Consider the following 13,458-nt stretch of genomic DNA (forward strand, 5'->3'; position numbering starts at 1 on the left):
GTGGTGGCAGGCCCAGGCCTGGACACCTGAGTGGTGTTGCTGGGGCTTTTTTTGTTTTTATGGTGGTGGTGGGTTGGGGTCCTTTGTTTTAACTTTTACCATTTTCTCTTCCTTCTCCCTCACCCTCGGGGCCAGACTTCTTGCTCCGTGTCCCCACACGCGCCCCCCCCTCGTCTGTCCTTGCCCCTCCCCTCTCAGCCGAGTCCTCTGAATATCACGACTGTCAGGGACCCTGCCCTGGTTTCTGTGCAGGGACCCGGGCCATTGCGACCTGACTCCCGGGGTCCCAGGCACACCTGGGCCCTGGACACGGGCATCGCTGCCCGACTGAGTGACGCTGGGACCAGAAGGGTGAGGGCCCGTCTGCGTTTACCCTGGCAGAAGACGTCCACGCACGGCTGATCGGCAGGGATGACCCTGAGGATTTTGGGGTACGAGGGGGCGATCCTGACGATGTTTCTGTGGAACTCCAGCAGCTTCCGTGCCGTCTCTCCTTCCGAGATGCCCGCGGGCACCAGCAGGCGGTTCTGGATCTCGGGCTGGGGGGGCCAGTCGAAGGTGGTGTGATAAACCTCTGCAGGGAGAGGCGGGCGGGTGGAGCCTGCGGGTCCTGGGTGCTCGTCCACCAACCCGGCAGCCCGGCACCAGCCTCGGCTCAGCCGCACAGGGGGAGGGCGGCTGTGACTTGCAGGGCACCCGCTCCCTGCCGGGCACCCGCCTGCAGGCTCTCATTTCACCCTCCGAGCGATCACCCCCGAGTCCGCATGAGAACACCGAGGCTCAGAGACGCTGGGCGACTCGTCCCACGTCACCCAGCTGGGACGGGGCAGGGTCTGTCTGCCCGGAGCCTGGGGGTAAGGGCCGAGGAGGGCTGGCCGGGGCTGTCACTTCTGAGACCCCGGGCATGGTAGGCGGGGTGGGGCTGAACGTACCTCCGGTTAGGGGGTCCACTCTCTTCCCCAAGTTTCTCTCAATCAGGACCGTGTCTGGAGCGCTGAGCACGACTGGACAGAGAAGGCAAGGAGCGAAACCAGGCGTGGTGGGCAGCAGGTCTTTTGGGGTGTAGACGACATTAAACCACCACCACCCCGCACGCCCAGTAAGCTCGAGAGGCCTCTCGGCACCAGCACACAAACGCGTGCTCTCAGGACAGAGGGCGCCCAGGCTCGGAGGGTGGCCTGGGAACAGCCTTCGCTGCCGTAACTTGCTCCCGACCCACGTCTCCGTTTGGACCGCTTCTGCCACGTTTGGGATTATTTCCCAAAGGAAGCTTCTGGAAGTGGGATTCCAGGCACAAGGACTCACCGGGGTCAACGTAAAACCCCGTTTCTCTAAGAATACGCCCCCAATGCCTTTATTTCCACTGGGCTCATCTCCTTTCCAGCTGGATCACTGGCCCCTCCAACCTCTCGCCCGGATGGTGCCGGGGCTGAGTGGGCCCGGGGGAGCCCATGATCGAGGGGGGCGCTCGCTCGTGGGGTCCGCAGGGAGGGCCCTGGGCGGGAGGGCTACTCACTGACGTGTCTGGGGGCGATGCCGAGGGTCTGGAGCAGCAGGGCCTGCTCCCGCGTTTCCGGGATGCCGTCCAGAATCCAGCCCTGGGCAGAGAAGTTGGAAAGGCGCTCACCTATCTGGACGCTTTCAGATTTTGTGCAATTATTAGAAAAGGAATATGACACCTTTACAGAAAGACTGGAAGAAACTTGGAAGAAAAAAGAAGATAAGTGTTTCTGACAGCCACGCCACCTTTCCCGAACAACCGCTCTCATGGTATCAGATTCCCTTCTGAAGCTTAGGGTACGATTAGAATCACAACATACTTTTTTTTTTTTTTTTTTTGCTTTTTAGGGCCGCACCTGTGGCATATGGAAGTTGCCAGACTAGGGGTGGAATCAGAGCTGCAGCTGCCAGTGTACACCACAGCCTTAGCAATACCAGATCTGAGCCGTGTCTGTGACCTATGCCACGGCTCACGGCAACACCAGATCCCTGACCCACTGGGCGAGGCCAGGGATCAAACTCGCGTCTTCACGGACCCTACTCAGGTTCGTTAACCTCTGAGCCACAAAGGGAACTCCCACAACATACATATTTTACGTCCTGGTTTTTTTCATCCTGTGCTGTAACCACCCGTTCGTTTCACACTGGCCCACGTCTTCCAGGGAGTGAGCCTGCCTCGCCCGCGACTGGACATTTCGACTGAAGAGGGTTCCACTGCTGGGAATCACGCTGTGAGGAACAACCGCTCAGAAAGGAGAGACAAGGAACGACTGGGTCAAAACAAAAGCCCCCTTTTCTTGCAAACAAGTCCTAGGGAGTTCCCTGGTGGTCTAGCCGTTAGGACTCAGTGCCTTCACCGCTGCAACCTGGGTTCAACCCCTGGTCTGGGAATTGAGACCCCACATCAAGCCACGGAACACCATGGCCAATTAAAAAAAAAAATAAAATAAAACAGGCCTCTGGAGAGCCTGCCATTAAAAAAAAAAAAAAGGCCAAGTCCCAAATAGAGCATTATGAGGCCTCAGTTCAAATTCCTCTTCCTTAGTGATTTCATCAAGGGGCTGAAATGCCTTGGGCTTCAGCCCCTTCTTGGTACAGTTAGAGAATTGCTTCAGAAGATTTTTTTTTTTTTTTGCCACACTCGGGCCACAGGTGTGTTATATGGAGGTTCCCAGGCTGGGGGTTGAATCGGAGCTACAGCTGCTGGCCTACACCACAGCCCACGGCAATGCCAGATCCTTAACCCACTGAGCGGGGCCGGGGATGGAACCTGCATCCTCATGGATCCTAGTCGGGTTTGTTACTGCTGAGCCTCAACAGGAACCCCTCACACCATTTTTTTTTTATTTTTTTTTATTTTTTGTCTTTTTGCCATTTCTTGGGCCGCTTCCATGGCACATGGAGGTTCCCAGACTAGGGGTTGAATCGGAGCTGTAGCCACCGGCCTACACCACAGCCATAGCAACGCCAGATCCGAACCACATCTGCAACCTACACCACAGCTCACGGCAACGCCGGATCCTTAACCCCCTGAGCAAGGCCAGGGATCGAACCTGCAACCTCATGGTTCCTGTGGGATTCGTTTCCGCTGCACCACGACGGGAACTCCCTTCAGACCATTTAAATTACTGTTGCTTCATAATTTTTTGTTCTATCTAATAGGGTATCTCCTCCTTTTTCTTTTTTTCAAAAAGTTGTTCTTCTAAGGAGGCAGAAAACTATATTGTCTAAGTTCCAAAATATAAATTCTGCAAGATTTGGGAATGACACTAAATGCGCAGATTAATCTATGCAATACCACGTCCATACACTCCCTTCCCATTTGTTTAAGGGTGTGTGTGAGTGTGATGTCCCTCAGCAATGTTCACACTGAACAATTTCTAAAGTCCTTCAAATCCCGTGAGTCCAGAGTCACACACACACACACACACCATTACTGCTTTCCACGCATGGTCAGATAAAGGAAACTTGGAAGAGTGCAGTAAAGCCACAAATTGCCTCAGGTCCCCATTCTGCGGGGAGTGGGGGGCGGCCAGACCACTCCAAGTTGAAGCTGAGGTCTGTGACACCGGCTCCCAGAAGAGGACCACCCCCCACCTCCGCCATAAGCCCCTCCCTCAGTCACTACGCGGACTTGGGTGCTTGAAGGTGGGAGGATGGACAGATGGGCGCGGGGTCACTCGTAACTCGCAACACCTGACCTACAAAACACCACGTGGGGAGGGCAAGAAACGCCTCTCTTGGGGGGGGGGCATGTTTCTTCAACCGTCAAATACGTAGGTTCCGAGAGCCTCGACTGACAGTTTAAAAAAAGCAAAACAAATTTACAGAGTAAAGAGTATTGGAAAAATCAGGCATGCTTTCATTAATTTCTTAAATTATGCAGGAGAACGCACAGCCGCAGAGCCCCTGGTTTCTCGAACTAATGAAGCAAAAGTGCAAAAGAACATTTTTTTAACAGCCTTGTGCTCCCTTAAGTCCTTGTTAGAGCCAGCTGGGCGCTGGCTGCAGCTCCTAAAAAGAGCAAACATCGTGCGCCCGCCACGGGCACAGGGGCGCAGAGCTCCCCCACCTACACTCTGGAGGCTGACCCACCTGTCCTGAACTTTGGCCACTTTCAGACCCTTTGCTTTTCCCGGATTTGGGGGGTCGGGGGGGAGCCCGAAGCCATGGATCGCTTCTTCTAGGACAAGGGCTGGTAGTTGGGTTTTGCCTTTGGGCTCTTTGAAGCCGAAGGAAAGCTGGAACTCCGCGCAGCGCCGAGGAAGACCCCTGCTTTTATACTGCATTACGGAGCAATCATTCTAATCTCGCCCATAAATGTGCAGCTGATATCAGCATGTGGTCCAAAGCTTTTAGAACGATTCAGGGGAACAGCTCTTGCCGACTGGAGAAAGCGGGCCTTCCAATTACACAGGAAAAGTGCAGCAAAGTGAGGCACGTCTCCCTAATTAGCCGGCCTCGCCGGTGCGCCGTCTCTCTGTGCAGATGAGGAATTTCAGGAAGAAGAAGGGGGGGCTCGGAAGGGAAGACCAGGCCACCAGCTCTCTGGGGCTACTCCCCAGACTCGGGAGGTGGCCCCCCCAAAATTAGGTTGCCGAGGGGCCTCTGAGGGCAGCACCCACGCCCCACGCCTCTGGGGAAGGCAGCCTTGGAACCCTCAATCCCCGCACCAGGCCACTTGGGAAGGAAGGGCCGGGGACCCAGGCCTTTGTGGCGTCAGGGAGTGTGGGTCAGGGAGCATCCTCGAGACGGGAGCCCCAGGCTTAGTGCCCGGACAAGACCCGCCCTCCCAGAGCTCCTGCGTTTACAGAGGTCATGTGCCAGGGCCCAGCTGCAAAACGGACCCCTTGGGTTTGAGAGCAAGCTAATGGCTGCAAATTCTGGCAAAGCCAGAAGTCATAAATCAGTAAGCAGCATCCGAGCCCTGCCGTGATGGGACACCGGTGAGGCTCGTCGTGAGGGCCGTGGGCCTGACTTCCAGGAGCGGCTGGATGCGGAGGTAGCAGTCGGTCCCTAATTAGAATACATTATCCATCTTCCTGACACTTCAGCGAAATGTCTCTTGCACTCTGGAGCTGCAGCTTTGTTCGGAGCAGGTTAATTGATATTCCGATGCCTCCGCTCGCCATACCCCCGTGGCTCGGTTCTGTTTTATCACACATCAAAAAGGCCGTCTGCTCAGGGCACTCCACACGCCGGCTCAGAGCTGGAGGTCGGCACAGCTGCGAGGGGTACGGAATCACGGGAGGGACAGGCACCGAGCAGATGTCACCGACGAAGAAAAGGGAAGGGAGAGCAGCCAGCCAGCCCGGGGAACCTGGCGAGGCCCAGCAGCGTGGGCCGCCGCCACCGAGCGGGCGCCGCTCTGTGTGAACACCGGCCTCTCCTGCCCCGTGACCAGTATTAAAGCGCAATTAGCCGCTTCGCACCGCCAGACTCGCGCCCTCTGGGCCCTCGGCCTTTTTGATGCGGTGCCCCTCGGCCCCTCCCCTCTCCTCCTCAGACCAGAGGGGGGCGCTCCCCCGGTCCAGCTCCCGGTCCAAGTGCAGACCCAGGCTGCTCCATCCCCCGCTGAGTGCCGCCTCCTCACAGGCCCGAGGAGGCAGTCTGAGGCTGAAGGTTTGGATTCAATAAACCGGAGCCACGCGGCTCCAAGTCGGAACCCGGGGAAGCCTCACAAGGTGCATCGCAGGCCTGCTCCCCCCACCCCCACCCCCCACCTTTCCTCTGACGGACCTTAAAGGTTTCCCAACATATGGAAGAGAAAAACAGGGAGATTTTATCAGCCAGAAAAGGAGTGCATACTAAAAGACCAAGTTTGGGAAATGGATGTGTTGAAAGGCAATCAGTGAGAACAATGAGAGTGTTTGACGAAAGAAGCCAACATCACATCGCCCTGTACCAGCTCCTTTGGTTTATACAAAACCAGGAGGCTCTTGGCCCGACGCGGCATCTTAGGATCACCTCTGGATCCAATGCATCTGAAAGAGGACCAGCAAGAATGTTTACTTCGAAGTTCAATCTCAAACAGCAGCCACCCCAGCTGGCGTGCCTGACCGCGCTCCAGGACAGGGCACCCCCGGCTGGCGTTCCCGACCGCGCTCCAGGACAGGGCACAGTACTCGGTTACCTGCCCTGTGCACACGGGCTCTGCCCCCCACCAAGGCTCTGCCTGGCCATCCTCTGTGCACAGCCCAACAGTGCATGTGCTCAGAGGGGCTGGAATGTTCTGGAGCAACTTTTCCAGACAGCCGACAGTTCCATCCTTGATCATCAATGACACCTGCACAGCACTTTTACTCACACCTGCGAACGCGGGATACTCCTCCGTCTGCAGGTTGCAAGCCAGGGATCGCCTGGGCGTTAACGAGGGTGAAGCACGGATGCGAATGTGTGGGAGGCTTTTTATTAGTTTCCAAACAGCTAAAGAAGGGTTTAAAATCAATTCACATGAAACGTCTGCGGGGCCGCTCTACTGAGGAAGACCCTGGTGGAAAAACACCCCGTTCTGTCCCCAGATGGGCCAGCGCCACCCCAGTTCCAAGGCTGGGGCGACACCGAGGGGACCCACAGCAGGGAGCACTCGCTTCACAGAATCAGGTTTCGCTCTCGGCTTCAGACCCAGTTGAAAGCACAAGAAATCAGTCATCCAACAACAGCCAGCAAAAGGTCCGTTCCTTCTAAACATCTTAGAGCACAGCTGCGGTGTAGACATGCCTCTTCGAAACAAGCTTAGTCCGTAGGGTGTCAGCTCACGCCAGCAGTGAGGAGCAGGGCCCTGGGGATCAGCCTGTGCCACGGCCAGCGTGTGACCTTCAACCAGGCACTGGGATCCCTGGGGGCCTTGTGCTCCTTCTGTGCAAAACGGGGACACTGCCAGCCACACGACCCGTGGCTGCTGGGGCACTTACATGAGGACCATCAGCAAACACACACACACACAACAACAACAACAACAACAAACCCCAAACAGTGCCTGGCGACAGAGAAACGGCCCAGTCCCTGCTAACTGGTTTCATCAGGAGGACCACCGCGCAAGGTAAATTATGTTCCGTTCCTCTACCTACTTTCAAGAAGGACTCCCACTTGAGACCACAGAACCCTGCAATTCCCGTTGTGGCTCAGGGGGTTAAGGACCCGACATCGCCTCTGAGAGGACGCAGGTTCAAGCCCTGGCCTCGCTCAGTCAGTTAAGGGAGGCGCCGTTGCCACAAGCTGCTGCACAGGTTGCAGCTGCAGCTTGGATCCAGGGCCGGTGTTGCCATGGCTGTGGCACAGCCCCAGCTGCAGCTCCAGTTCCACCCCTGGCGCAGGAACTTCCGCATGCCACAGGGGCAGCTGTAAAGAGAAAAAAATACAACTGTAGAAATTAATATAAAGAATTCATTTAAAAAGACAATCTCTTAGAAAGAGCAGTAACTGGTATCCCAGATAGGAACTGAGGACAGCTGGAGAGAAACACATTTCGATTAAAGCGAGGGAGTCTAGCAGGTCATGGGTTAGCGCAGACCCACTGCAGAGGGCTCGACCGTTTGCCAAGCCTGACGGGGGCCTGCCAGGGCAGTCTGCTCCTCTGAAACCACCGTCAGGAGCCGCCTGGGCCACCAAGCCTGGGTCCAACATGTGGGAAACAACCACGCTGGTGCAGCGGGGGGAGGGTCTCCACGGAAAGACGGGGACCATTCATTCAGTCGCTGCAGCATGCCCCACGCTTGCCTTCCACTGGGAAGCTCAGAAGCGCTCGGTCTGGGGGGCTGTCCAACAGACAGCACCTGGGGGGGAACAGTCACTGGCTCACCTACTGCCCACCCCCGCGCCTGGCTGACCCAACTCTGCCACTAGGGACTCTTTCCTAACTGGCCACTTGACTTGTGAGAGGCAGCAGACAGCATCTGCAAAACCAGAGGACTGGCCCAGGCAACTTCTCACAAAGACACTCCTGGTCTGACGAAGGCATTTTAAGAGAGAGCCTCGCACCGCTAATAATTCCTCAGGGAAAAGAGGCCTTGACCGCACGAGGGACCGCCCTGCCTCTAGCGTCTGTGCACGTTAAAATACAGCTTCCTCTCCATCGTGCAGCCTGATTCTCCACTGAAATTCTGCCAGCTTCCTGAAATCGCGGGCAGCCGGGCCAGACACTGGGGAGGGGCCGACACGCTGCCTGGGTCTGATCCACAACTGAAATGGCTCTTCCCCCAGGGAATTCCCAGGTACACCCTGAAGGTCACGGCTGGGCCCAAGCTGGGTGCTCATGTCCCAATGCACCCACTGGCCCCGAGGGGCCCCTCAGACCTCATTCCCCTCTCTCCGCTCCAAATCCACCGACCCAGGCCCGGCTCAGCCCAGGCAGCCAGCCTCCTCCTCGGGATGGCGCTCCCTCCACCTCGCGTCCTGGGACCCCACGCCTGTCCTTCCAGGCGCAGGGCGAGCGCTGGCCCTGGGCAGGGCCGTGGCTGAATCCATGTCTTGGCTCTGACCCTGCAGCCTTGTGATCCTGAATTACCTCAAGCCCTGAGTCTCAGTCTCCCGGCCTGTAAAACAGGGGCAGGAAGACTTACCCAAGAGAAACTCCCTCACTGACTGCCTGAGATTACGGGTAACAAGTGTGAGGACGGGTGCCTGACCTGAGGCAGGTACATCACAGCCCCAGGGCCCGTCTCTGTCCTAAGAGCTCGCGAGGTTCACGTGAGACCCTGGAAAGGGCCACATCTCCCTTGCGAAGCTGCCTTCCCAGGTCAGCAGCTGGGCAAACAGGGGGGCAAACTCGGGGGCGGGGGCCACTCTGGGCCCCGCTTCGCCAGGAGCAGCCGGCCTCCATCCCCTCCCTCTGCAGCGCTGGCCGCACACCGGTCACTTTCCCTCTGTCCAGCTGTCCCCGGTGTGTCCAGGTCCTGGGGGACCATCGCTGTCACCCGCCAGGAGGCCAGGACCACTTGCCACAGCTTCCTAAGCTCAGCTCCACCCAGGCCTACGTTCCGCTGCCGCAGGAGACTAGACCCCATCCTGCTGCTCCAGGAAACGCCCAACCTAACCAGCCATCCAAAGGGAACGTGCGGGGGGCTTCAGAGAAGGAGAATTCATCCGTCTAGAGGCCAGTGAATTCCACTGTCTCAAAAAATAAAACGTACGTCCACCCCCAATATATGCATAGATGCCTTTGCTCCGGTATTCTAACCAATGCTAAAATTACAGGTACTGGGGATGTTTATAAGTAAAATGGCGGGGTGCGGGGGAGTTCCCATGGTGGCTCAGCAGTAATGAACCCAACGAGTATCCGTGAGGATGAGCGTTTAATCCCTGGCCTCACTCAGTGGGTTAAGGATCCAGCGTTGCCGTGAGCTGTGGTATAGGTCGCAGATATGGCTTGGATGCTGTGTTGCTGTGGCTGTGGTGTAGGCCAGCAAGGACAGCTCGATTTGATCCCTAGCCTGGGAACCTCCATATACTAAGGATACAGCCCTAAAGAGACAAAAAAAAAAAAAAAAAAAAAAAAAAAAAAAATTAAATAACTAAATAAAATTGGGGGTAGTGCATACATTACAGATTATAGCTAAAAAATCACCCACTTTAGTTTCCATAGCTTGTTTTGTTTTGTTTTCTCAGCTGCACCCACATCATACAAAAATTTCCAGGCCAGGGATCGAATCCAAGCCACAGCAGTGACAATGCCGGATCCTAAACCTGTTGGGCCACCAGGGAACTCTTCCTTCAAATCCTACCGACTGACGGTACTGAGCCGGATGGGGACGCCGGATCCTCACTTCCAGCGAAGCCACAATTTCCTTATGTGGAAAGCGGGAATCGTCCCGCTTGCTGGTGTTCAGGGTGAGGTGCAGTGATGGGCTGGCCGACCATGGGCGCTGGGGACCTGCAGCTGCTGACTCTTTCCAGCCTCCGACATGCCCCGCCTTTCACAGTTGGCAGCTGACTGAAAAACCAAGTCACACCAAGAGCCTGGGGATGGGGAGTGGGGTTGCCCTTCTCCTCGGTCCTCCTGCTGGGCCTTTGCAGCTCTTGGGAGGCAGGCCTCTGCTCTGGCCTCTGCATCCGAGCTCAACCTGCCCCAGGGGACACGGTTGGGGGTTCGAGGCCACTCCTGTCTCCAGCATCACTGGGTCCCTTACAGGGGCTCTGTCCTGTGTTCGTCTACTTCTCCCCCTGCCCACCCGCAGGGAGAGGGATCCTGACACACGTCCTGAGCATTTGCTGCCCCCAGAGTCCCTGGGGCACTGCTGCTGCTCAGTGCACAGCTGGGGGGCCGCACGTGCCACCAACAAGCCCGACAGCACACCGCAGGGTCCAGAAACCCCACAGTGTACACAGATGTGAACGGGCTCCAGCCTGGCCAGCCCGGCCCCCAGCCCCGCCTCGCCGGATGCCCACCCTAAGTTTTCCGAGAGGAGGTCAGGCTCCCTTCGGACACCCCGCCATCCTGACCACGTTTGGACCAGAGGAGCGCACGGCCCCGGCCTCAGCAGAGCTGCGGATCCATCAACCACACTCCTCGAGGGTGCCAGTGACATCTACAAACCCAGGTGTCAAAACAATGGCCAGAACATCCTGTGCTCCCACCGTCACAGCATGGGCGCTGGGGAATTAATGCCAGCCCGACGACGCTGCCAGGACGAAGAAAACAAACAGCTCGCGGTTCCGCAGACCAGCATCGGGCCAAAATGCGAGCATTTCCACCATAAAATACTGACTCCCGTCAGGGGCAGGGGAGCATAAATCTCTGGCCAAGCAGGAAAAAAGAAGCCAGACTCTAGAAACCTAACAAGTAAATTCTTAAACTTTCGGTTCCATAATCCAAAGTCTATTTATCCCCAACATGACCCAGAACAGTCCCTGCCACATATCAAAAGAGATCAGGGAGTTCCCGTCGTGGCGCAGTAGTTACCCAATCCGATTAAGAACCATGAGGTTTCGGGTTCGATCCCTGGCCTAGCTCAGTGGGTTAAGGATCCGGCATTGCTGTGAGCTGTGGTGTAGGTCGCAGACGCACCTCGGATCTGGCATTGTTGTGGCTGTGGTGTAGGCTGGCGGCCACAGCTTCAATTAGACCCCTAGCCTGGGAACCTCCATATGCTGTGGGTGCAGCCCTAGAAAAAGACAAAAAAAAAAAAAAAGCATGATCAATAAAGGAAAAAAAATAAAATACCAAAAAAAATAAAGATCAAAAAGAAGTTAACCTGCGAACGCAAGGTCTAATTTCGCATTTTCTATACAGTCACACCCCCCCCTACACACACACAGCCGGCACTGGTCGCTGGGGTGGGGGAGCGACCCTGTCCCAGGGAGCCTTGGGGACCTCCTCCCTGACTTATCTCACAGTTTCCACAAGTCTGGCACTGCTGAGCCAGGTTTTTTGCTGGGGGTCCCAGGGCAGTGACCCAGGTGGCAGCTGGGCTGCGCTCTCATCTGGAGGCCTGACTGAGGAGGAGCTGCTCCCAAGCTCACTCGGGTTGTTGCAGAGTTGACCTCCTTGCTGCTCTGCGGCTGAGGGCTCTGGTTCCTCACTGGCTGGAGGCTGGAGGCGGCCCTCAGGCTGCCGGCACGGGCTTCTCCAGCACGGCCGCTGGCACAGAGGGTCTTTCTCGCTCGGGTCTGCCACGGGATGCCTCAGGCAACGTAGCGAAACCACCTCTGCCTCATTCTGTGGGCCCTGCCCCCACGCAAGGGCAGGGGTGACCCAAGGCGTGGATGCCCAGAGGAGGGAGACCACTGGGCACCCCTGGGCTCTACCCACCAAGGTCTGGTGGGCAGCAGGCACGGAAGGCACAGATGAGAGGGGCCAGAGGTGATGCTGGGCTGCAGGCGGGCCTGGTCTCGCAGGGCTTTATTTATTTATCTATCGTCTTTTAAGGGCCGCACTTGTGGCATATGGAGGTTCCCAGGCTAGGACCAGATCCTTAACCCACTGAGCAAGGCCAGGGATCAAACCTGCATCCTCGTGGATGCTAGTCAGACTCATTTCCGCTGAACCACGATGGGAGCTCCTCGCCGGGCCTTAAGTACACACGCCAAGAAGATGGGAAGCAGAAAGGTCCTCAGCTGTTGCGGACACAATGACATGTGTTTTCAAAAGACAGATGCGCCTTCTCCACATATGAAATCATCTTAGAAGGACGTTCGTTGGGCAGAGCGTTCATGTCAGTGGCCTCTGGGGAAGGGAACCAGGTGGCCTGGGGACAGGAGTTTGAGGGGGACCCGGGCACCTTTTAAATTTTCATTGTGTTTTGGGTTTATGTTTTGTCTTGGCTGCGCCCACAGCATGTGGAAGTTCCCAGGCCAGGGGTCAAGCCTGTACCACAGCAGTGACCCGAACCACGGCAGGGACAAGGCCGGGTCCTTAACCCGCTGAGCCACACGGGGAACTCGCCTTTTGAACTCTGAACCAGATGAATGCGCTGCAGTCAGGAAATAAATGTGCTCGATTTTTTCTTTAAAGTAATCCCGCCGGCCACGCGATGAGGAGAGGATCAAGAAGAGACCACGGCGGCCACAGGAGGTGGGCCGGGTCCCAAACAAGGGGCAGGGTGCGTAGCAATCCCAACAGTGGAGGGCGGGCGGCGACCACGGCCACGGAGCCGCTGGGACTCGCTTTGGTTTGGGGCTTCTCCCCCGCATTTGGTGAACTCTCTGCCTGGCATCCCAGCCTCCCTTCGCCCTACGGATGTGGTCTGAACAACGGGGCCGTCTCGGGCACCAAGAACCTGGGTGTCCCTGAAGACAAACCGGTGGGCCCACGGCGCCCAGCTGCCGAGATAATTCCAAGACGAGGTGCTCGTCTCTCGTGCTCTAATGTTTTGATGGTCACTTCAAAGACATTCTTCAAAGAGACGGCACTAGACCAAAAAAAAGAAGCGGAAAGACCGCAACCCCAACTGCAGAATCCTGATGGGTCATGATCGCATTCTTTCTCCCTGAGCACTCGTCCCTGCCTCCTGTTTGTGCTCTCAATTACCAATTCCAGTCCCTGCGTAGCTAAATAATAATAATTACCATAGAAATGAATATGCATATGTGTCATTTTTCTCTCTAAAACCACGAAAGCCTGTTTATCTTGGATGAGGGTTTGTTCTCTTTCTGAACAACCAAAGCACATAATTAGGAGCCTCACCTCTTACTCTTGAAATCCTGTCTCCACCGGGAAGAGATGAAAAAGCTGCTGGATGCCCCTGGAAGCTCAGAAGAAATTTTAAAACAAATTAAAGGAGATATTTCTTTGCTCGGCAGGTAACAGGGGCTTGGACAGGATCAGAATCTGAATGTAAGGCCAGAGGGAGCCCCTGGGCTCAAGCTGGGGCCCAGCATTGCACAGACAGAGAAACGGAGGCCCCGGAAAGGGAAGCAGTCCCTGGAGAGGCATAGCCGAGCAACAGTTAGACAGGACGGAGTGGCCAAAGGCACAGTCCCAGGTCTGCATCTTGGTTTTGGGCCTGACGGTGGGGCTTT

The 13,458-nt window shown here is 56.4% G+C and overlaps 1 protein-coding gene across 13 annotated transcripts in view; it reads right to left on the reverse strand.

The window, feature by feature from the left end:
* AK8 (adenylate kinase 8) overlaps positions 1-13,458 on the reverse strand; it is a 128,047-nt gene that overhangs the window by 85,348 nt on the left and 29,241 nt on the right. For all 13 annotated transcript variants that reach the window (XR_014830010.1, XM_085000224.1, XM_085000216.1 and 10 more), the window contains 3 exons: positions 1,517-1,598; positions 933-1,004; positions 374-574 (listed from right to left, as the gene is read on the reverse strand). Coding sequence is in view for 12 of the 13 variants with exons in the window: in XM_085000224.1 (XP_084856350.1) it covers positions 374-574; positions 933-1,004; positions 1,517-1,598 (355 nt within the window). In the remaining variant the exon portion in view is untranslated. The remainder of the gene's footprint in view (positions 1-373; positions 575-932; positions 1,005-1,516; positions 1,599-13,458) is intronic.

Source organism: Sus scrofa, chromosome 1 (genome assembly GCF_054392235.1).
Source record: "Sus scrofa isolate SSC_HxYL_T2T_F1_AM1 chromosome 1, Sscrofa_HxYL_maternal_Yorkshire_Landrace_v2.0, whole genome shotgun sequence".
NCBI classification, from domain to species: Eukaryota; Metazoa; Chordata; class Mammalia; order Artiodactyla; family Suidae; genus Sus; species Sus scrofa.